The sequence below is a fragment of the Corythoichthys intestinalis genome, chromosome 3, assembly GCF_030265065.1.
Source record: "Corythoichthys intestinalis isolate RoL2023-P3 chromosome 3, ASM3026506v1, whole genome shotgun sequence".
NCBI classification, from domain to species: Eukaryota; Metazoa; Chordata; class Actinopteri; order Syngnathiformes; family Syngnathidae; genus Corythoichthys; species Corythoichthys intestinalis.
In genome coordinates, this window is record NC_080397.1 from 51,782,745 (window position 1) to 51,805,705 (window position 22,961).

General features: G+C 38.8%; 1 protein-coding gene across 2 annotated transcripts; it reads right to left on the reverse strand.

Moving 5' to 3' along the window:
* Positions 1-113: 113 nt before the first annotated feature.
* On the reverse strand, positions 114-16,812 carry LOC130912823 (uncharacterized). Of its 2 annotated transcripts, XR_009062648.1 has the most exons (6): positions 16,664-16,812; positions 16,445-16,539; positions 16,270-16,366; positions 10,901-11,007; positions 8,240-8,496; positions 114-1,593 (listed from the first exon to the last, which is right to left on the reverse strand). XR_009062648.1 is itself a non-coding variant. In XM_057830891.1 (2 exons), the coding sequence occupies exons 1-2, from the start codon at positions 8,747-8,749 to the stop codon at positions 1,381-1,383; spliced, it is 723 nt and encodes a 240-aa protein (XP_057686874.1). In that variant the 5' UTR covers positions 8,750-8,994; the 3' UTR covers positions 114-1,380. The 2 variants fall into 2 exon arrangements, 1 of the variants encoding a protein (XP_057686874.1); XM_057830891.1 differs by lacking the exons at positions 10,901-11,007; positions 16,270-16,366; positions 16,445-16,539; positions 16,664-16,812 and having other exon boundaries at positions 8,240-8,994.
* Between the last annotated feature and the right edge of the window lie 6,149 nt (positions 16,813-22,961).

Genomic DNA, 22,961 nt, shown 5'->3' on the forward strand with positions numbered 1-22,961 from the left:
AGTAATTTTGACAAACGATGGTGCTCTTACTCCATGCTGTGTTTGGGGCTTAGGCACTCATATTACACATTCATTATTAGTAATGAAACATAACAAATGATGATGATGATTTTTATTATATCAGAGCACGATGCAAAATGCATTATGTACAGTGTATATACAGTATTAAAAAATACAATAGCACATTAGACTTGTTAATATTTGGTACAGTAGCGTTTGTGTATTTCTTTACCTAATATAATTTCAATATAAACTTTCATTGTTAGTGCATTTAATTCGTAAACCCCCCCCAACACATAATTAAAAATATAAATATGTTTACATAAATAGTCACATAAATATATACGTGTATGCTGTATATATATATACATATATATATATATACACAGTATATATATAGACTTTGCAAACATAGTGTGCAGTTTGTTAGCTTGTATGTACTTACTGTAAGTGAATCAACCTATTGCCACCTATGAGCAATTTTGGAAGTTTAGCTTTGTCTTATAAATAAGATCAGACTAATTTTCCTGGCATCATGTGAATTCGTTGCACGCCAAAACCAATAGTTTCCCTTTTTCATTGGCTTAGTACAGGCATGTCCAAAGTCTGGCCCTGGGGCCAAATGCGGCCCGTGGTCAAATTTCATCCAGCCCCCGGCCTCTGTCATAAAATCAATAACGTCTGGCCCACACACAGACTTAATAAATTGGTCAGCAGTACTGCAACCAGCATTTCAAGTAGCTTACACACGAAATGCTGCTCCTCATTTACCCACTAAAAGTCAGCAGCACTTTAACCCTTTATTGCCAAATGTATCACATTTGATACACCTAAAATTTAAAGATTTTGAGACTAATTAAGAATTTTGACGTTTCTTTTTGAAAAAAAAAAAAAAAAAATGATGGATGCAAGTCAACACATGCATCTGCAGGTTCCATGAGAAAAAAAACATGAGGTGGAAATTGGAGTATTTCTTCACTAAAATACGCAACAACTGTGTCTTGCCTCATTTGTAAAGAGACAGTCGCTGTTTTTAAAGATTTCAATGTGAGGCGATATTACCAAACAAGACACGCCGACATGTACGACAAGATTACAGGAAAGATACGCAGCGAGAAATTGAAGCAACTTGAAGCTAGTTTGATTTCACAGCAGTAGTATTTTGCAAGAGCCCGAGAGGCGAAAGAGAACGCCACAAAGGCTAGTTGCGAAATTCTTGAAATTATTCATTAAAAAATAATAAAGCAAATGTGACACACTGAATGGCGAGCGAAATTTTAAATATATTGTTCTACGTAAACGACGTCAGCCAAGGTCGGCCCCCCACATTTTTACCACGCCAAATCTGGCCGATTTGCAAAAAGTTTCGACACCCCTGGCTTAGTAGTTAACAGGGACGTCTATAGATCGTGGTTTTGGCGGTCGTTTTCCAGGCCTCTGACTTTGCTGGTTTGGATATTCAGCAACTACACAAATTAAGTCATCCAGTAACTGTTGTTGATGTTGTTGTTTGCCAGAATATCGACTGTTAGATAGGACAATTATTGGCATTTGAAGGTACATGAAGCTTGACCCACTGATATCCAGACAGACCTGTTAAAAGGACATGAAAAAAATTAATACAAAAGTTTGTTTTTTGTCCCCCCACTTCCTGCATTCATGGTGAACTTGATTGGAATGGGGAAAAAAGTCATATACTATAAAAGGTAAGTTGAATTTTTTATAGAATTTTCCCTTTAAAAGTTGGGGAAAGCCACACAAGGGGTTTAATTTTAAATGAAATATTCTGAAATGTTGTTCCAAAGATTCATTGCCGTCATTATTGATTTGTCCTGTAACAATTTGTCAGATTAAAAAAAAACATGACCATTTTATTTGTTGTGTACTTGCTGACCTACATTTGTTTGTAAAAACACCTCGTCCTAAAAGAATGTCAACAGTAAAAAGTACAAAAATCTAACAGTGTAATGGGCTATTGTCTAGGGGTGTGACAAAATATCGAAATGGTGATATATCGTGATACTTTGTATCCCAAAAGGTTATCGATATGCTCCTGTCAAGAATCGAGATATTGTTTTAAAAAGTTGTCAATTTAAAAAAAAAAAAAAAAAAAAAAAACCCTAAAAAAAAAAAGGCTGCCATTGACGGTGCTCGACGCCAAATCCATTTAGACTGGGAACGTTTGTTCATTCAAAACCAGAGCATTCACAGTCATTTGGTCTGATTTTCGTGGCATTTACAGGTCACTTGCTGTTCATTTACAGGTCATTTCCTGTTGAGTTTGAGTCACTGCCTACCGTAATTTCCCGAATATAACGCGCACCTGTGTATAACGCGCACCCCAACTTTACCTGTAAAATCTAGGGAAAATTCTTGTACCCGTGTATAAAGCGCACCCTAATTTTAGCACCAATAAAACAGTCTCGTGTCTCGAACTTTTATAAAGTAAGCGGTTGCAGCATTTTTTAATCCTTTTGTCAAATATTTTTTCTAAAAAATAGATTATTAATTTTATGTGGTAAAATTGCTCACAGTATACGATAATAATTTTTTGACAAAGTAAGAAGTTGTAGCGAGTTTTAACAGACTTCACCAGCGGTACTAATGTAGGCAAGTTGCGTAGTTCCCGGGGGGAAGAGTTTAGTTAAGGGAACAGCCGGAAGTAAACAAATGTCCCGCGATTTGCGTGCAAGATGTACAGTGGGGCAAATAAGTATTTAGTCAACCACTAATTGTGCACGTTCTCCCACTTGAAAAGATTAGAGAGGCCTGTAATTGTCAACATGGGTAAACCTCAACCATGAGACACAGAATGTGGAAAAAAAAAAAGAAAATCACATTGTTTGATTTTTAAAGAATTTATTTGCAAATCATGGTGGAAAATAAGTATTTGGTCTATACCAAAAGTTCATCTCAATACTTTGTTATGTACCCATTGTTGGCAATAACGGAGGCCAAACATTTTCTGTAACTCTTCACAAGCTTTTCACACACTGTTTGCTGGTATTTTGGCCCATTCTTCCATGCAGATCTCCTCTAGAGCAGTGATATTTTGGGCTGTCGTTGGGCAACACTGACTTTCAACTCCCTCCTCACCCCGTGGCGTCAAAATGATAACAAGAACGGTGAGCAAAAATCCCAGAACCACACGGGGGACCTAGTGAATGACCTACAGAGAGCTGGGACCACAGTAACAAAGGCTACTATCGGTAACACAATGCGCTGCCAGGGACTCAAATCCTGCACTGCCAGACGTGTCCCCCTGCTGAAGAAAGTACACGTCCAGGCCCGTTTGCGGTTCGCTAGAGAGCATTTGGATGATCCAGAAGAGGACTGGGAGAATGTGTTATGGTCAGATGAAACCAAAATAGAACTTTTTGGTTGAAAAACAGGTTCTCTTGTTTGGAGGAAAAGAATACTGAATTGCACCATACCCACTGTAAAGCATGGGGGTGGAAACATCATGCTTTAGGGCTGCTTTTCTGCAAAGGGACCAAGACGACTGGTCTGTGTAAAGGAAAGAATGAATAGGGTCGTGCAGGGCCATTTTGGGGCCCTAAGCAAAATAATGCAAAGGGGCCCATATTTTTGGCCCACCATTTCGTCACAGTGTACTGTGAAACCCATACATGCAATCCAACCCATACGTCCATATTTTGTATATTAATCAGATTTTGTTGCACTGCATACTTCAAACTTCTCACCCCAAATGAATGTCAGTTCATACAGTAGATAGCACCAAACCTTTTTCTAAAAGAGGAAAGAAAGAAGTTAAGGAAGAACTTTTATTTTTTTTAAGCTTGTAATCAAGTATCAAAACTCACAAAAGTCAAATAAAGCAAACTGTAGTAAACAAAATAGAATATAAATTAAACAATTGCCAGATTGGGGGCCACCTAGTGGTCAGGGGCCCTAAGCAGCTGCATAGTCTGCGTATAGGCTGGGCCAGCCCTGGGGCAGTGTATCAAGAGATTTTGAGTGAAAATCTCCTTCCATCAGCAAGGTCATTGAAGATGAGACGTGGCTGGGTCTTTCAGCATGATAATGATCCCAAACACACAGCCAGGGCAACAAAGGAGTTGCTTCGTAAGAAGCATTTCAAGGTCCTGGAGTGACCTAGCCAGTCTCCAGGTCTCAACCCCATAGAAAATCTGCGGAGGGAGTTGAAAGTCCGTGTTGCCCAACGACAGCCCCAAAACATCACTGATCTAGAGGAGAACTGCATGGAGGAATGGGCCAAAATACCAACAACAGTGTGTGAAAAGCTTGTGAAGAGTTACAGAAAATGTTTGGCCTCCGTTATTGCCAACAAAGGGTACATAACAAAGTATTGATATGAACTTTTGGTATTGACCAGATACTTATTTTCCACCATGATTTGCAAATAGATTATTTAAAAATCAAACAATGGGATTTTCAGTTTTTTTTCTTCTTCACATTATGTCTCTCATGGTTGAGGTTTAACCATGTTGACAATTACAGGCCTTTCTAATATTTTCAAGTGGGAGAATTTGCACAATTAGTGGTTGAATAAATACTTATTTGCCCCACTGTACGTTGTTACTTCGTGAGTTTCGATGTAAATAAAACAACGCGGCTTGGCTCAGTGGTACGACACTCTTCCTCAGACTCCTGTCCTAGCTCGCCACACGGTCAACATTTATACGAAACGGATCGCCGTTACGTTCTCTTCAAGACAACATCGCCATGTGCCGGCATGTTGCAACGATAAGGTAAGAAAAATGTACCGGTAAATAATAAACGAATAGTACAAAAAAACATTTTAACTTGTTAGATGTGAAAAATATCATGAAATAATTATTTACCACATGAAACTTGATTATTATATCACTATTGTTCGGATTAGGTAATATTGTGCTGGTCGATGCTTACAAAGGAACATGAATCATGATGAATTTTTTCGGTCTCCGTCCCTGTACTCGTGAATAACGCGCACCCATGATTTTGGGAGTAAATTTTGGGAAAAAAAGTGCGCGTTATATTCGGGAAATTACGGTATTCATTTGGGTGATTCCGAGGTCACTTCCTGTTCTGTAACGCAAAATAAACAGCAAGTGACCCATAAAATACCTCAAAACCAACAGGAAGTTAGGCCTGTCGCGATAACAAATTTTTGTGTGCGATAATTTATCTCATAAATTATTGCGATATGCGATATTATTGCGCCCCCCCCAATTTTTTAAAAAAACAATTTACAATAAAACATTAAGAATACAGAATATATTAATAGATCATGTACATCCATTTAAATATTTACTCTTAAATTAAAAAATACTTTTTAAGAAATCACAACTAAAAACAATCGACAATGCCGCTTAAGTAAAAGACAACAATATTAATACCGCACAGAAACACAGAATAAATAAAATGTGTTTTTCAAGAAAAAAAGATAAAATTGCATTTAATAACTTAAGCAATTAGGCAAATGAAAAGTTTTCCCCTCATAACTTCTGCTATGGCGTTCCATAGGGATGCAACGATACAGTTAAGTCACAGTTCGATACAATTTTCGATACGGGGGACACGATTTTCGATCTGATTAAATTAGGGCAGTCAATAGTCAATAGGCCCCCACATGGTGTAAACCGGAAATACATCTCGCTGACGATAGCACCAGCATATTAGTAACTAGTTTAGATGTTCAATGTATTTCTTGTTGTTGTTTGTGTATGTGTTTCTTTTCTTTCTTCTCTTGTATTTTTCTTCTGTCCCCCCATAATCCCTTCCTGTTCGCTGCTTTGTCATAATAAAAAGGTATTTTGAATGATCACAATGGGAGTATGTCAGACTCTCAATGTGAAACATTAAAACTGTTCAGAATCCTGGCACTTAGACTTCCATTCTCTGTGTCAAACAGCTGAACAGGACAGGTTTAAAAAAAAAAAAATTAGGGCAGTCAAAATTATCGCGTTAACGGGCGTTAATTAATTTTTTGAAATTAATCATGGTGACGCAATTAACGCATGCAGTAAATGACCCGCTTGCACATTGCCTCGAACAGATTACAATGAGGCCGTTTATGGACATTAGGGGTGAAGAGAATGCCACCGGCCGCTTGGGGGCAGCGCCGTTCCATACTCATGTTATTTCTTCTAAACGTGGGAGAATTAGTAGTTGTAAGACGTTCATGCTGTATTCACAATGCAATGCAAATTGCTATTTGTGCTGCACACATATTTCGGTAAGTTTTCTTTCTTTTAGTGGCAATTATGTGTCTCTTGTTGTATTTTGGGTAAGATAAGCACAACAAAAATAATATTCCTATCTCTCCCAAAAAAATAATGTTCACAAAAAGAAAAGCACTTCAGTCTATAGTAATGAGGCCCTATTCTGACACACAGTTAAACGACAATGCAAAATGAACTGGCATTCCATATCAAAATAGCTATGCAAAATACACGTAAAACTTTTCACTCTATTTTTATTATTGTTATTTTTATCATTATTATATTAACTCTACTTTTGATTGAAAATTTTACAAATTTTATTAAAACGAAAACATGAACAGAGGTTTTAATATAAAACTACTATAACTTGTAACTATAACAATTATCTTTTAAGAACTACAAGTCTTTCTATCGGTGGATCACTTTAACAGAAAGAATGTTAATAATGTCATTTGTGGATTTATTTTTACAATTAACAAATACAGTACTTATGTACAGTATGTTGTATGTATATATCCGTCGTGTGTCTTATCTTTCCATTCCAACAATAATTTACAGAATTTTAGAGATGTTTTGAATTGCGATTAATTGCGATTAATTACGATTAATTAATTTTTAAGCTGTAATTAACTCGATTAAAATTTTTTATCGTTTGACAGCCTTAGATTAAATACATTTAATGCTCTGAAAAAAAAAAAGTATTTTTTGTTTTGTTTCGTTTTTTTTTTTTTTTTTTGGCTAATGAGCAAAAATATAATTGCCATCATATAAACATGCATTTTAGTGCATAATATTTATGTGTTTACTTTTTACTGATCTGAAAACATTTTGAATAAAAGTGCTGAGAGCAATCTTTACTGTTTGTAAAGTGAGGCGGGGCACACTGTTGATTGCTACAGCTCTCTTAACAGCTAGGTTTACTACATGAGCAAGACATCCGAATCCATCTGTGTCACGTACTGAATTAACAATAATTGCAGCCTTATCTATAGTCACTGGTATGGATTGATTTGGCCTTCTTAACTTCCATTCAGTCATGGTGGTTTATAATTCATATATCATATTCGTATATGGACTACGTGTTCCATAATAACTCTGGGCTCACGTAGCCAATGGCACGGGACGCAGCACATCTAGTTTGCTATTTCATGATATCTAGTGTGTGCGCCCATGAAAAAGTTAGCAAACGCCACAGTCACGTCTGCTCATTACTGCACAACACCAGCATATGACAATCGACTTTCATACACAGGACGAGTTTGAAGCACAGCGCTCTTAATTTGCCACTCAATGTTCATCATGTCAGCTGTCAGTTGTCAAAGCGAGGTTGTTTTTAGCAGCCAAGTCAGTAACAATGTTTTGGCGGACTTCGTTGTAAATATCCGGTGTTGTGCCGAAAAATAGCCGCCCCGCGTGAAAGGCCACCCCTGATGGGAGCGCCCACACGTCAACAACACCGGCACGCCGGAGATGGTCCGCAGTCAATCCGGAGCACTGACGCGGCCGGTAAACATTGAACAATAGAATATAATGGGAACGATTGGCTCCGGGGCTATTTTTTGCCGGACCTGGAACGAAGAGTCATTTTTCGTAGTTGGTAACAAGGAATCCGAACTTTAAACAGCACGTCTGCCGCACGCGAGCACGCACGTGCACGCGAGGCGATAAATCGCAGCGGAAAAATTACCGCCTTCATTTTTATTTATCGTGTGATAAATGGAATTATTGCATATTGCGACAGGCTTACAGGAAGTAACTGAAAATCAACAGGTAAATGACCTTATATGGCCGTAAATTACTCATTGCCTGGCATTGGCCGCAACGGACGGCCATATACGTTCAATCCATTTTAAGTGGGAGGGATGGGACCCTCCCAGTTCAAATGGATTGGACGTCTGCTAGTGATAAACTTATTACAATTCACAGCAGAAGCTTGTTTTTCTGTTTATTAGTTTTTTGTAGAGTATCCCAGAATGATGAGCTTTGTATCGCAAATAGTATCGTGAAGTACCAAGAGGTTCCCACTCCTACTATTGTCTAAACTTATTTACCTTCAACTTGTAAAGAATTCCGATGGGTGACCCAAATGAGATGGTGGGAGGTATTCCTCTCGGGATGGTGATCACTTTGGTGATAGTCTCTTTGCTGTGGCTGCGAACAGGCTTGGCATTCATCTTAAGGAGAGGAAATACGCCCGTAGTCTTGCCGTTGGGGCAAATACGACTTTGCTCTCTCTGCAATATGTAGTTGACCATCACTGCAAACGTTGACCGGTTGTTTATTTGTACTGTGACTTGAAGACCCTCACCTACAGGAGGACAAAAAGGACAAATGATAAATAGTGATAAATAGTTTTTCTTTTTACAGGTTCTTTCATTCTCTTTTATTCTCTTAACGAACAGGAGATGGCAACACAATTCAGGAACAAAAAGAAAGCAATAATCAAATAAGATATACACAGTTATTAAGGAAAGAGTAATTAAAAGCTGGTCGACCAGGAAACATCTGCCCCAGCACCACGAGATGCCCCCCCGAAAAAGTGCCTTGCCCTTAAAATTCATACAGTTTATATCTGCCGTCTACACAGTGAAAGAAAACAGGCCGCAGCCTAGTGCCAGCCCCTAGCTGGATAAAACAATGGAAGAAGTCAAGCAGTACTGTAGATAAACACACAGTTATGAGAACACAGTGATTATGTGCAACGCTGTGAAATGAACAGATATACAGTATGTTCAAGTGAATAAATGGAAATATATATCTACAATATATATAGATACATAAAACAACACATAAAACAGCACAACACATAACAAATACAGTGTATCACAAAAGTGAGTACAACCCTCGCATTTTTCTGCAGATATTTAATTATATCTTTTCATGGGACAACACTGACAAAATGATGTGTGCAGCTTATGTAATAGAGTTAATTCATTTTCCCCTCAAAATAACTCAAAATTTAGCCATTAATATCTAAACCCCTGGCAACAAAAGTGAGTACACCCCATAGAAACTATGTACATCCCTAAATGTCCGAAATGAGTACTGCTTGTCATTTTCCCTCCAAAATGTCATGTGACTCGTTACCGGAGTGCTGTCAGCATTGCTGCAGAGATTGAAGAGGTGGGGGGGTCAGCCTGTTAGTGCTTAGACCAAACGCCGCACTCTACATCAAATTAGTGTGCATGGCTGTCACCCCAGGAGGAAGCCTCTTTTGAAGACGGTACAAAAGAAATCCCGCAAACAGTTTGCTGAAGACATGTCAACAAAGCACATGGATTACTGGAACCATGTCCTATGGTCTGATGAGACGGGCGGGCTTTCTTGTGTACCGTCTTCAGAAGAGGCTTCCTCCTGGGGTGACAGCCATGCACACCAATTTGATGTAGAGTGCGGCGTATTGGTCTGAGCACTAACAGGCTGACCCACCACCTCTTCAATCTGCAGCAATACTGACAGCACTCCTGTAACGAGTCACATGACATTTTGGCGGAAAAATGACAAGCAGTACTCAATTTGGTCATTTAGGGATGTACGTTTTTCCAAAGGGGTGTGTACTCACTTGCCAGGGGTTTAGACATTAATGGCTATATTTTGACTTATTTTGAGGGATAAATAAATTAACTCTATTTTATAAGCTGCACACAGTGCTCAAAGTGTCATTTTGTCAGAGTTGTCCCATGAAAAGATATACCGTAATTTCTGGACTATAAGGCGCACCTTACTATAAGCCGCCACCCACCAAATTTGACATGAAAACTGCATTTGTTCATAGATAAGACGCACTGGACTATAAGCCGCAGTTGTCCTCATTGTATTATGGGATATTTACACCAAAAGGTAACACTTTATTTGACAGTGGCATCATAAGATCAAATGAACCACCATTAAGCTTTGAGCCAATTGGCTGCAAAGCTTTATTGTTTCTAAAAGCTTCATTTGGCCATCACTGCTACCTTGGGGGAGACAGTCAACCTCTGCTGCCACCTGCTGTCAACACTGTTGTCATCCAACATTCCTCCTAACATGCATTGCAGCGCTACAGATGTAAATAACAATCATGTTCTGTGCTAATTATTTCTTCAGTTACTGTTCCAGTTGTTTCATTAATTGCTAGTTATGGTATTTGGTAACACTTTATTTGACAGTGACGCTATAAGACTGTCATAAGACCATCATAATTGTGACATGACACTGTCATATGCATTAATGAATGCTTATAATAGATGTCGCTTAGTGTCATCCAGCAAATTATCTCACTTTTGAATGGACGTAAAAGATCTGAGCTGGACATAAATGGAGTTAGTGACATAATATGCCACATGACACATATTGACATCTGTCATAAGCATTCAGTACTGCCCATGATAGTGTCATGTCATAATTATGATGTCCTTATGACAGTCTTATGATGCCGCTGTCAAATAAAGTGTTACCTATGAACCCAAATAAATCAACAAATAAGCCGCACTGGACTATAAGCCACAGGATTCAAAATGAGGGTAAAAAGTAGCGGCTTATAGTCCGAAAATTAGGGTACTTAAATATCTGCAGAAATGCGAGGGGTGTACTCACTTTTGTAAAACACTGTAAAACAACACAACACATAACACAACACAGCACACAACACAACACAACTCGTTAAACTCAACAAATAAAACACAACACAAAACAAAACATTAAACATAATTATTAAACATAAACATACATACCTGGCCGGCCAGGACAAATGTCCCCGAGTCTCCTCGAGCAGATCTGTCCCGACCTTTGCGATCATACAGTTTATATTTGTCGTAACAAGCGGCAGCCTAGCGCCAGCCTGTAGATAAAAAACAACGGAAAACTACAAGACTAATATCAGGGGTGAGAATTCTCTGTCCCTAACCTTGGACAAGATTATTTATACACAAAACAATACTGGTCCCAAATGTTCAGACAGTGGACAAACACAATGTTATGTGAAAAGTGAATGATTATGTAAGTATTGGAAATAGTTATGTAACTATGTGAAATGGTTAGACATATGGTTATGCGAATACATGGTGTGATGATATGAGCAAATCGTATCTGTATGTTCGATTAGTAATGTCTGCTCACAGCACACGGAAGTCAGAGCTCACACAGCGAGCTCGAGACAGCTGATGGAAAGCCTGCGAGTGTACAGTGAATATTGATGCCTCTCTTCTCCTGTAACTAAAGATCTGTTAGTAAAAAACATCAACTCTTTCAGCAAGTTATCTTATTTAAGAAACCCACAAATACAAAGCAACACACGGAACTATACTGTAAGTGTACAATACATACTGCTACAGGCATCCCTAAGGGGCTGCTGTCCTTTTTCAATATGACCGGCATTACAAATATAGCGCAGAAGAAGTGGTGTGAGCAAACGAGAGGCAGCAGAAAGGTGGAGAAAGAGTTGTGACACTCTGATCTCACCGCGGGTGGTCACGTGGTTCGTGTAGGCGTGAGCTGGGCGTGAGTAGTTCCAAGCACAAGCAGCGCTGTGATGGTTTTCAATGGAACTGACAGCGGTGACTGCAACATTTATAGGAAAATGGATAAACTCACGTATCTAAGTACCGTAAATTCCGGATTACAAGCCGTTACTTTTTTCCCTCATTTTGAATCCTGCGGCGTATGCAATGATGCGGCCAATTTATCAATTTTTCTAACGACCGCCAGGAGCGCTCGAGCATAAAATGCAAGCATAAGACACGTGGAATATGTGTGTCGAGGAAGACGCTAGTTGGCACTCTTACCCGTATTTTAAGTTTGTGCTTTGTGCACGAATAAAAGTAGCAGACCCTCATCTTTGTGCATTAGTAGAATTAGCATAGCCTGGTACTCCAGACTCACCGCTGTTCCAGCTATTGAGTCTGGCCACCATTAAGCGGATAAAAATTTCAGAGGGGCGCAAGCCACAGCAAACAGACAGCGGAGTGGACCAATCAGCGACGGGCGGGACGAGGGACTTGCGCGCGGAAGTAAACATACGAGGAGAGCGGAGTTTATTCAACATGTTTGAAAAACACACGGAGAACAGTCTGGCCGTGCCAGGCAAGAATTAGCATACCCGCATCATGCTAGAAGAAATGGATATGATGTGCCGAGTTGAATTGAAGGCTTGGATGGCCAGCGGTGTCAGATCGTTTACAAAAGTGGTCGTATGCGAAGAGCAACTTTTGCAAAAGTCTGACAGCGTGGAGCAGCGTGAAAAAAAATCCACCATCACCAACGGGTTTCGAAAAGCCGGTCTGCTGCGTGATGAAGAGGACGACACGCTAAGGAGTGAGCTTGAGGAGTCAGCTAAGTGCCGTGTTGCTGGCGCTGTTTGGAAAGAAAAGTTAAGGTATTGTAACGATGACAAATAGTAACCCGTAAGTTAGGTTGCAATTCTTTATTTTGGAAACTCGTCGAACAACACACGACTGCTGCCTCTAGCAGCCGACGCACACACACAGACACACCCGCAACAACAACGACAGCACGTCTCTTGCTCTTCCGCACCTCCCTTACCTGTAAGTCATGCGCTGTATCATAACCCGATTTGTTAAAATATGGTATTTAAACTTGGAAAACTGTGTATTTCTTAATAAATATTTCAGTTTAATATGTGGGCACACGCGGCTTATAGGCAGGAGAGGCTTATGTATGTACGAAATGCTTTTTCCTTTAAAAATGTACTGGGTGAGGCTTGTAATCCGGGGCGCTCAATGGTCCGGAATTTACAGTACTTGTTTGATTATGTCATTGCATTATAACATATATGTAAATGCCAGTTTTACATTTGGAATGGTAAGGCGACAAATATGTAAACTTATGCAGAAGGGAACTTTCCCATGTTGTGGATGGAAAATTTCATGTATGTGTTTGCATTAGCATGGGAAATCGACTTTTACATTGAAATGCAAGATGATTGAGGTTTTTCGTTTTTCAAAACTACTGTTTTTCCAGAGTATGTCTAGACTTCCTTGATTCACCTATCTGTAGTAATATATTAAAGATAACACCATGTATAACACATTTTGTATCCTAAGTTCTAAGTGGTAGTAGCTAGTTTGTTTGTCGCATTTACATATGAAACACTTGTTTCCCAAAAAATTTGGGTTTTTGGTCACGACTTTTAAATTCTATTCAATACTTTTCTTTACTGTTATACTTTCTCATGCTGTTGTATATATATGTGTGTGTACATTTTCCTCCTGATTTTATACACTTAGTTTTACCCATAGGCGGAGTTTGACTTTTGGGGCAGGGGGGGCACAATATGTTGATGACCCCAAAACGCAGTGTCAGCAATAAAATTAACTCACAAGAATATTTATAATAATAAGTTGACAATGAGCGTTTTATGTTTCCAATCATTCTTGAGGGGAATTCTAAATCCGGCTGCTTAGGCAATACTTTTTGCCAAGATCGTCATCCATTGAATTTGGTACGCCCGCCGGTGTCGTGCCAATGTAGTTACCAGAGTCAAAAATTGTAACCCCTGGGTGGAGCCATATGGAGGTAGATTTGTGTCTTTATTATTCGATCAAAAAAAAAAATTGCTTCAATTAAAATATATATTTTCGACCAAAAAGTCGCTTCATCAAAAAAATGTGTTTGAATGCAAAAATAAATTTGAAACTCAAAAAACTAAAAAAACTGCATGTGAAAGCTATTTTTGTTTGATTAATTTCTATTTTCATTTTATTTATTTTTTTTTTTTTATTTAAGTCAAGTTTTTTGGGGGGATTGAAGCAACTTTTTGATTGAAGTAATGTTGATTTTTGTTTGGGTCACATTTTGGCTAGGACATTTTTCACTGTTATTCACCAATCATAAAATAAGTTGCTTCAAAAAAATATAGATTTTCAAAAAGAAAAATCACTTCAATCAAAAAAAAAAAAAATTTTTTTTCTATCATAGAAAAAAGTTTTTGAATGCGAAAAAATATTTGAGATTGAGCAATTTGCATTTGAACACTTAATTTTTCATTGAAAAAGTTTTCTTTGATTGAAGCAATCATTTTTGTGTTTGGGCCATATTATGATTAGGACATTTGCGTCTAAATCATTCAATCCCCCAAAAAGTTGCTTCAATCAAAAAAAATATATATTTTCAATCAAAGAAAAAAATCATCTCCCCAAAAAGTTGCTTCAATCAAAAAAAAAAAAAAAAAAAAGATGTTTTCAATCAAAGAAAAAAATTTTTGGTGTAAAGAATATAGGTTGTCATGCATTGACTCTTCCATGAGGGTGATACTTTAGTTTAAAGCTTACAAAATCGAGCTAATAAGCACGTGAAGGCCGGTCGTCTACCATTACTGTAATCACAAATACAGATGAGTGTGTACGTCACAAAGGGCCTCTGAAAGAGTTGACCATTTAAAAGAGGTAGTGACTTAATGAATTTATCCCTGGCGATACCTTCCCAATTAGCAGAGTCAGCTTAAAAAGTAGGAGAAAATCGCTCGTCAACCAAGATAAAATGTATGTATAATTACGCCACGCACATTCAAATAAAGCTCAACAATACATCATAAAGCGAATACAGAATGTTGAAAATTCAAAAGGGGTCGTTTTTTCATCAACTTACCTCCAAATACACTTGACAGCCAGAATGGGGTCCGCCCTCGTCAAAGCGATGTTTGGAACTACCCGAGGATCCACCACCCGGAAGTACCCAGAAGTAAAATCGTATAATGGATCCCTCAGGGAGTGTCGCAACTCTCTTTATCCACGGTTCTTAGAAGCAGGTGTGAGGGATGTTGCGCGAGAGTGCCGTGTTAAGTGGCTGAGTGTCCCTCACTGGCTTTGTTTTGTTAATAAAAGTCTTCACAGTAAAAACCATCTGACGCCTCCATGTGTTTTTAAACACTTCGCCATCCACTCAAAGGAAGAACCGGACGAAGGACAGACAAACAAGCCACAAGAATGGCTGGTCCACTCGCTACCATGGTTCGGAGTTGAGAGCACTTCTTTACCAAAAGTGCAGATTGGTAACAATTCATAAATATATACACACCCACAAGTACCCCCTCCCCCCCACACACATACATACTAACATACATACATACAGTGTATCACAAAAGTGAGTACACCCCTCGCATTTCTGCAGATATTTAAGTATATCTTTCCATGAGACAACACTGACAAAACAACACTTCGACACAATGAAAAGTAGTCTGTGTGCAGCTTATATTATAGAGTTAATTTATTTTCCCTCAAAATAAGTCAAAATATAGTCATTAATATCTAAACCCCTGACAACAAAAGTGAGTACAGCCCTTTGAAAAAACGTACATCCTTAAATGTCCAAATTGAGTACTGCTGGTCATTTTTCCGCCAAAATGTCATGTGACTCGCTACAGGAGCTCTGTCAGCATTGCTGCAGAGATTGAAGAGGTGGGGGGTCAGCCTGTTAGTGCTCAGACCATCTGCCGCACTCTACATCAAATTGGTGTGCATGGCTGTCACCCCAGGAGGAAGTCTCTTCTGAAGACGGCACACAAGAAAGCCCGCCCGTCTCATCAGACCATAGGACATCATTCCAGTAATCCATGTGCTTTGTTGACATGTCTTCATCGAACTGTTTGCGAACTGTTTCTTGTGTACCGTCTTCAGAAGAGGCTTCCTCCTGGGGTGACAGCCATGCACACCAATTTGATGTAGAGTGCGGCGTATGGTCTGAGCACTAATAGGCTGACCCCCCACCTCTTCAGTCTCTGCAGCAATACTGACAGCACTCCATGATATTTATATATTTATATATACAGCATGATATTTTGGAGGAAAAATGACAAGCAGTACTCAATTTGGACATTTAGGGATGTAAGTCGTTTCTAAGGGGTGTACTAACTTTTGTTTCCAGGGGATTTTGATATTAATGGATATATTTTGAGTTATTCTGAGGGGAAAATAAATTAACTCTATTATATAAGCTGCGCAGACTACTTTTCAATGTGTCAAAGTCTCATTTTGTCAGTGTTGTCCCATGAAAAGATATCCCTAAATATCTGCAGAAATGCAAGGAGTGTACTCACTTTTGTGATACACTGTACATCCAGACACATAAATATATTTCTATGTTTTACCTGGTTTGCAGGCCATTTTGTCAATGTAAACATCCATTGTTACGGACCCAGAGCCAAAGCGTTTCACCTTTTTCTGGATTTGAGCATGCCGGGGTCCCTGAAAAACAAAATCTTCTTTGAAATCAGTGCTCTTCAACAAGACTTTGTGACCTCTATTTGGAGAAAAAAATGTCACCATAAGTGGATGTTCATCCATCTCTTGTTTTGGATATGCAAAGTCAGTTTCAACCCGTCCTTTAATGTATTTAATTGGCTGTTCGATATTGAGACCTGGAAAATAATTATTTATACAATATGACACCCATCTGTATGACATAAATATCTTATTCTAAAGTCACTGAAGCATACTTAGAAAAGATTTGAAAAATAGAATCTTAAAAAGAAGATGCATTACCTTTTTTCAATCTTCTTGGATGATATACCTCCTTGGATTGGTTATTTTTTCAAATGTTCACCATGAGTTATCAGTTGATGTTTCCATTTGTGAGGCTCTGTTATAAAATGGCTGTGGAAAGCTTGCACTTTTTACAAAACCTGTCAAACAACATCTTGCGCATTTATATTCATTAATCTATGAGTTGTCAAACAACATCTTGCTCATTTATATTCATTAGCAGGTTATGCAAGAATCTATCTGGTTATTTTCCACTAGACTCATTACAAGGAAATGTTTGTGAAGGACACAATTTTCATTTGAAAAAATAAATAAATAAATAAAATAAAAACAAAAACAACGGTTAAACTTTCGTTACTAGTTATGTGTGTTGAAAGGAGAGTCATCAAGTTTGTGTAGCATTTTATACAGTATGTATAGAATTTTTTCAAGTTCAATTATCATCTAAGTCTTAGAATTCTCAGGTCCATTTCCATAAATTTAGTATAAAATGGAAACTTCCAAGAAATGAATTTTGTCATTTTGGAAATCATACTAAAAACCCATGAGATTAAGTAAAACTATCTTGGCCAATATATGTGAGCAGGGCATTCATCTGGAAAATTTGCATGCTTGTTTCATGTCTGTTTACATTAACAGGCCAGCCGGGAGACATAGTTTCTCCAGTGCCTGAGGCCTCCTCCCACGGGGACATGCCTGGAACACCTCACAAGGGAGGTGTCCGGCAGGCATCCTAATCAACCAGATTTAGATTATGATTTAAGATTTTGATTCAATATATAGGTTTTAAAATTTAGATTTTTATCAAATACTGAGCTCTGGATTAAAACATTTAAAGCAGGGGTCTCCAAACCGGTCCTCAAGGGCCGCTGTGGGTCCTGGTTTTTGTTCCAACCGATCGAACACCGACAGTTTAACCAATGAAGTTTCTGCTAAAACAAGCAGCAACTGACTACAATCAACTGATTACACTTGTAAAACACCAGATTGGTGGAAAGGTGTCGTCTTGTTTTGTTGGAATGAAATCCTGAGCCCACTGCGACCTATGTGGAATAATTGGGAGACCACTGAAACACTATTAAGTAACTTTTCAGTTTTGGTCAATTTTAGTGACACCAGTGGAAAAAAGCAGTAGTGTTTTGCCTTAAGGAAGTCACTGAAGCATACTTACAAAAGATTAAAAAAAATAGAATCTTACAAAGAAGATGCTTTACCTTTTTTACAATCTTCTTGGATGATATTTTTTCAATTTTGGATGATATACCTCCTTGGATTGGTTATTTTTTCAAAAGTTCACCATGAGTTATCCGTTGATGTTTCCATTTGTGTGGCTACGCGAGAAAATGGCTGTGGAAAGCTTGCACTTTTAACAAAACCTGTCAAACAACATCTTGTGCAGATATATTTATTAGCAGGTGATGCAAGAATCTATCTGGTTATTTTCCACTAGACTCATTACAAGGAAATGTTTGTGAAGGACACAATTTTCATTTGAAAAAAAATAAATAAATAAAATAAAAACAAAAACAACGGTTAAACTTTCGTTACTAGTTATGTGTGTTGAAAGGAGAGACATCAAGTTTGTGTAGCATTTTATATAGTATGTAAAGAATTTTTTCAAGTTCAATTATCATCTAAGTCTTAGAATTCTCAGGTCTATTTCCATAAATTTAGTATAAAATGGAAACTTCCAAGAAATGAATTTTGTCATTTTGGAAATCATACTAAAAACCCATGAGTGGTCTTAGAATTCTCAGGTCTTTTTCCATAAATTTAGTATAAAATGGAAACTTCCAAAAAATGAATTTTGTCATTTTGGAAATCATACTAAAACCCATGAGATTAAGTAAAACTATCTTGGCCAATATATGTGAGCAGGGCATTCATCTGGAAAATTTGCATGCTTGTTTCATGTCTGTTTACATTAACAGGCCAGCCGGGAGACATAGTTTCTCCAGTGCCTGAGGCCTCCTCCCACGGGGACATGCCTGGAACACCTCACAAGGGAGGTGTCCGGCAGGCATCCTAATCAACCAGATTTAGATTATGATTTAAGATTTTGATTTAATATATAGGTTCTAAAATTTAGATTTTTATCAAATACTCAGCTCTGGATTAAAACATTTAAAGCAGGGATCTCCAAACCGGTCCTCAAGGGCCGCTGTGGGTCCTGGTTTTTGTTCCAACCGATCGAACACCGACAGTTTAACCAATGAAGTTTCTGCTAAAACAAGCAGCAACTGACTACAATCAACTGATTACACTTGTAAGACACCAGATTGGTGGAAAGGTGTCGTCTTGTTTTGTTGGAATGAAATTCTGAGCCCACTGCGACCTATGTGGAATAATTGGGAGACCACTGAAACACTATTAAGTAACTTTTCAGTTTTGTTCAATTTTAGCGACACCAGTGGAAAAAAGCAGTAGTGTTTTGCCTTAAGGAAGACTGTCTCCCATGAGGACTAGCGCTAGGGGTCGCGTTAACCGAATATTTTCCGTCGTTGACCGTTTTTTTAAAACGGTGACGGAAAAAACTGAAGTCCATCTGTCATTTTGAAAGGTTGCAATTCACACCCCAGACCACAGGGTGGCGAGTGAGCATATTATTTAGCTGTTGTCTCTCTTGATGCATGACGTCGTTGGCCTTACTCGGAAAAATGTCAAGGCAACTGAGTGTCCGAAGTTTCTTCAAAAAGCCCCAAAACGACGATGGTGTTGATAAAAGAGGTGAAAAATCTGACTGATGCAGTGGAGGATGAAGGACAAACAAGCAATCAGCACTCGGCAACTACTGAGCGAGCAAGCGGCAGCAAGGAAGAAGGTGTGAGACTGCGTTCAGGCCACAGCAGGTGAACTGTTAATTTCATTGTTCCATATGTAGCCTACCTACTGGGGCCACAGTCAGCTGTTTTTGTCACTGCGGAGAAAAAGTTACATTTTCATCTGCTTGATGTGTGATGGCTGTGTGTGGATTCTCTGTTAAGCTTGTTCGGACAGAATATTAATTGAAAATGAATGAAAACTAAATACTATTGAATATGTCATTATTATCATTTTAAAAATTTAAGTGACGGGTAAAAATAGATTATGACCGGATTTTTATGACCCTGTAAGGCCATCGTTGTTTATCGACGAGAGAGTTGCGTTTGTGTTTTATCAAAAAATCGCTAAAATGGTTCAAACCTGTCGTGCTATGTGGTGTACAAATAGCCATTTATCGCAATATAGTACCCATGAGTTCCCGAACGTGAGGAAAAACAGCTGGACTATGCAGACAATGAGTAAAGTTCGTCCGTGCAAAGAGGGCTAATTTTGCAGACCCAGCCTCCGGCACGGTTTTGTGTGGTGCACATTTTACCCCTGAAAGCTATTCGAACTATGGACAAATGAAATCAGGTTTTGCTAAGAAATTGCTCCTGAAAGCAGATGCAGTGCCCACCATACATGCGCAGCCACCTAAATGTCCCGAGATATCAAGAAAGAGGACGATGACTGGCACTGATGAGACCACCCCACCACCTCAGGCAAAGCAAAGGAGGGGAGCAGCCAATCTCGAAATGGCCAGTGTGAGTACTCTTTTATAATAAAAAACATATCACGCATTGGATATATGACTGGACACATGTATAAATTATCGCTCGTAAAATATATACAACAAATCCTTTAATCCCATTCATATTTGTGTCTGTTGGCAGAGCAAAAACCTATGATAGCACAATAAATGATAATTGTTCTCTATATTACTTTATTTTGCGGTCACGGTGTATCAGCTTCACAAAAAGAAATGCAAAACAAACCATTCGGTGTTTCCCACACGATCTGTTGCCGGTGTTTCATCAGTGTGATTGCTCCCCTCAATGATCGTTTCATTAGGCTGCATTGGCTTTCGTTTGGGCTCAAATTGATAACCCAAAACACTAAAGAAAGGTTCGTAACTCTCCTCGTCACTATTAGAAGAACGTTCGTTACGTCGGATTCGTCGCTGCAACTAGAAACAAAATTGTCCGCCATCATCGCCGCCATTTTTTCAGGACTCAAGCACTGTTTCCTAGTTGTGACGTCACGCACACAATATGCTCGTTTCGGGGATCTCGGGCGCCAGTCGTTTTAGCCTGACAATTGATCCAAATTTCTTATCATTTTCTTGGTGTTGCGATGTGTGTAATTACACGAAGTGGCATGATATGAATCGAAAAGGCATGCGTTTATGGATAAATGATGGAATATTAGCATTTCCCCAGGTGTTGTAATACATTTTAAACATTGTTTGGTGCTAAATGTGACAAAATGTTGCTTTAATCTTCAGCATGTGCCGCTTTACAAATGATGCCCCATAGTGAACAAGACCCCTGAATACTCATAATCCTCCACTTGGGGAAGCATCAGGGTGAAAGTGGGCCAGAACGGTCAGGAACGCAGTTCCGGTGTAAGATTCAGGGCAAGAACGCAGTTCCGGTACGTGGTGCTTTGATTCCGAAAATATGACGGCAACTGTCTAAACGCTATGTAAAAAAAAAAAAAAAAATGCTACGCTGCCACACAAGAATTTCATCTCCAAGAATAAAACAACCTACCAACATCAGATTTACATACACAAGTGTTAAAAACAAGCATAATAAAGTGCCTGTGTAGCGTCATCCGTTTCCACCAATACTTATTATTTATTTTATTCCACGGACGGCATGGAGGTTTACCCAGCTGCTGCAGTTATCCGAGTGCGCAATCTTCACAATATATTCCATTTAACTCTGCATAATATAAGTCATTATTACTTATTTTTCTAAATGTATGTTATGTCCATCTTTGTTGGTTAAAAAAAAAAAATGTTTACATTAACTTCAGTTTTATTATACTATGTTCTTAAGTAGTTAAAATTGAGATTTGGCATTTAGTATGTGAAAAAATGAGGGAAAATAAAAATTAGGAGATGGAGGTTGGGGTTATTGTTGTTTTTGCCAACTGTTTTGCAAATCATTGAAAAAATACAATTTTGAATGAAAATCAGTTTTTGTATGTGTTATAGAAATAACTGTGCTAAAACTGTTTTCTTTGCATTTCAGTAGTTTAAGAGGTTTGACCCCCCTCACTCCCAAAATGAAAAAAATTAATTAATTAATTAATTAAATTTCTGGCTCCGTGGCGACCCTCACGTCGGGGAGTTCCGGCAAGAAATTCTAACCACTTTCACCCCTAGGAAGCACCTGGAGAGGGTATTCCACTTTTTCCAGTTGAGAACCATACTCTAAGATTTGGAGGTGCTGATTTTCATCCCAACTGCTCCACACTCAGCTGCAACCCACCCAGTGAGGTTTAGCTTATAAAATAAGTTCAATAATCAATAGTCTTTATTATGCAAGTACTTTTTACCTACCTACCTTCCTCATTCTTCATCCACGCCTATTACAGTAATATGCCAATTGCCAAAGAGGCAGGACACTTTGTCCTGAGTTGCCACTCCCTTGACTAAGAGCCAAATGTGAAAATGTGATTCCCTGATAGCCATAGAGTGTATGTGTGTGTACGTATACATATTTCATTCATTTGTTCATCTCCCATGCCACTTCCATGTCATTTCTCCTCACGAGGGACATGGGTGTACTGTAGCATGTCCCAGCAAACTACAGACAGTAGCTGGGGTGGGGTACACACTGAATTGGTTATCAGCTAATTTGCAGCGCACAACGAGACAAACAACCATTCACGCATACACTCCTACATAGGAACAAATTGAAATGTTCAATCAGCCCACCATGCATGTTTTGGGGATGTGGGAGGAATCCACTGAACCTAGAGAAAACCCATTGAGGCACGGACCCGACGCCAGCTCTACGCAGGGCCAAGAGGGGGTAGTGCTCCCTCTAATAAATACCTTGCCCCTTCAAATCAAAATTTTAGAAGTTGAGAAAGCACATTTTTAATATACTTACAAAATTAATGCAAGTCGAAAGATTAATCTGCAGTAGAGGAAAAACATCAGCCGAAAAGGGGACACAAAGACAACATCGTATCAGTTCTGTCTCATTCTTTTTTCCCTTGGCTGTCTGTGTATTCACAGGATGGTCAGCGCGCGCACAGTAAAGGCCGAGTTATACTTCCGCGTCAGACCTGCGCAGTCAAGGAAGACCCGAGTTACGACCCTGCGCCGTAGCCTCTCCTCTCGAATTTTCTAACCTTCGCGTTGCGTAGACGCATATGACGTGGCAGAAACGGACTGTGATTGGTCCACTCAGACTGTTGTTTCCGGTTCAGCGCGAAATCATTGTAGAATAGAATCAAACATTTTCTACGCGCAAAAATG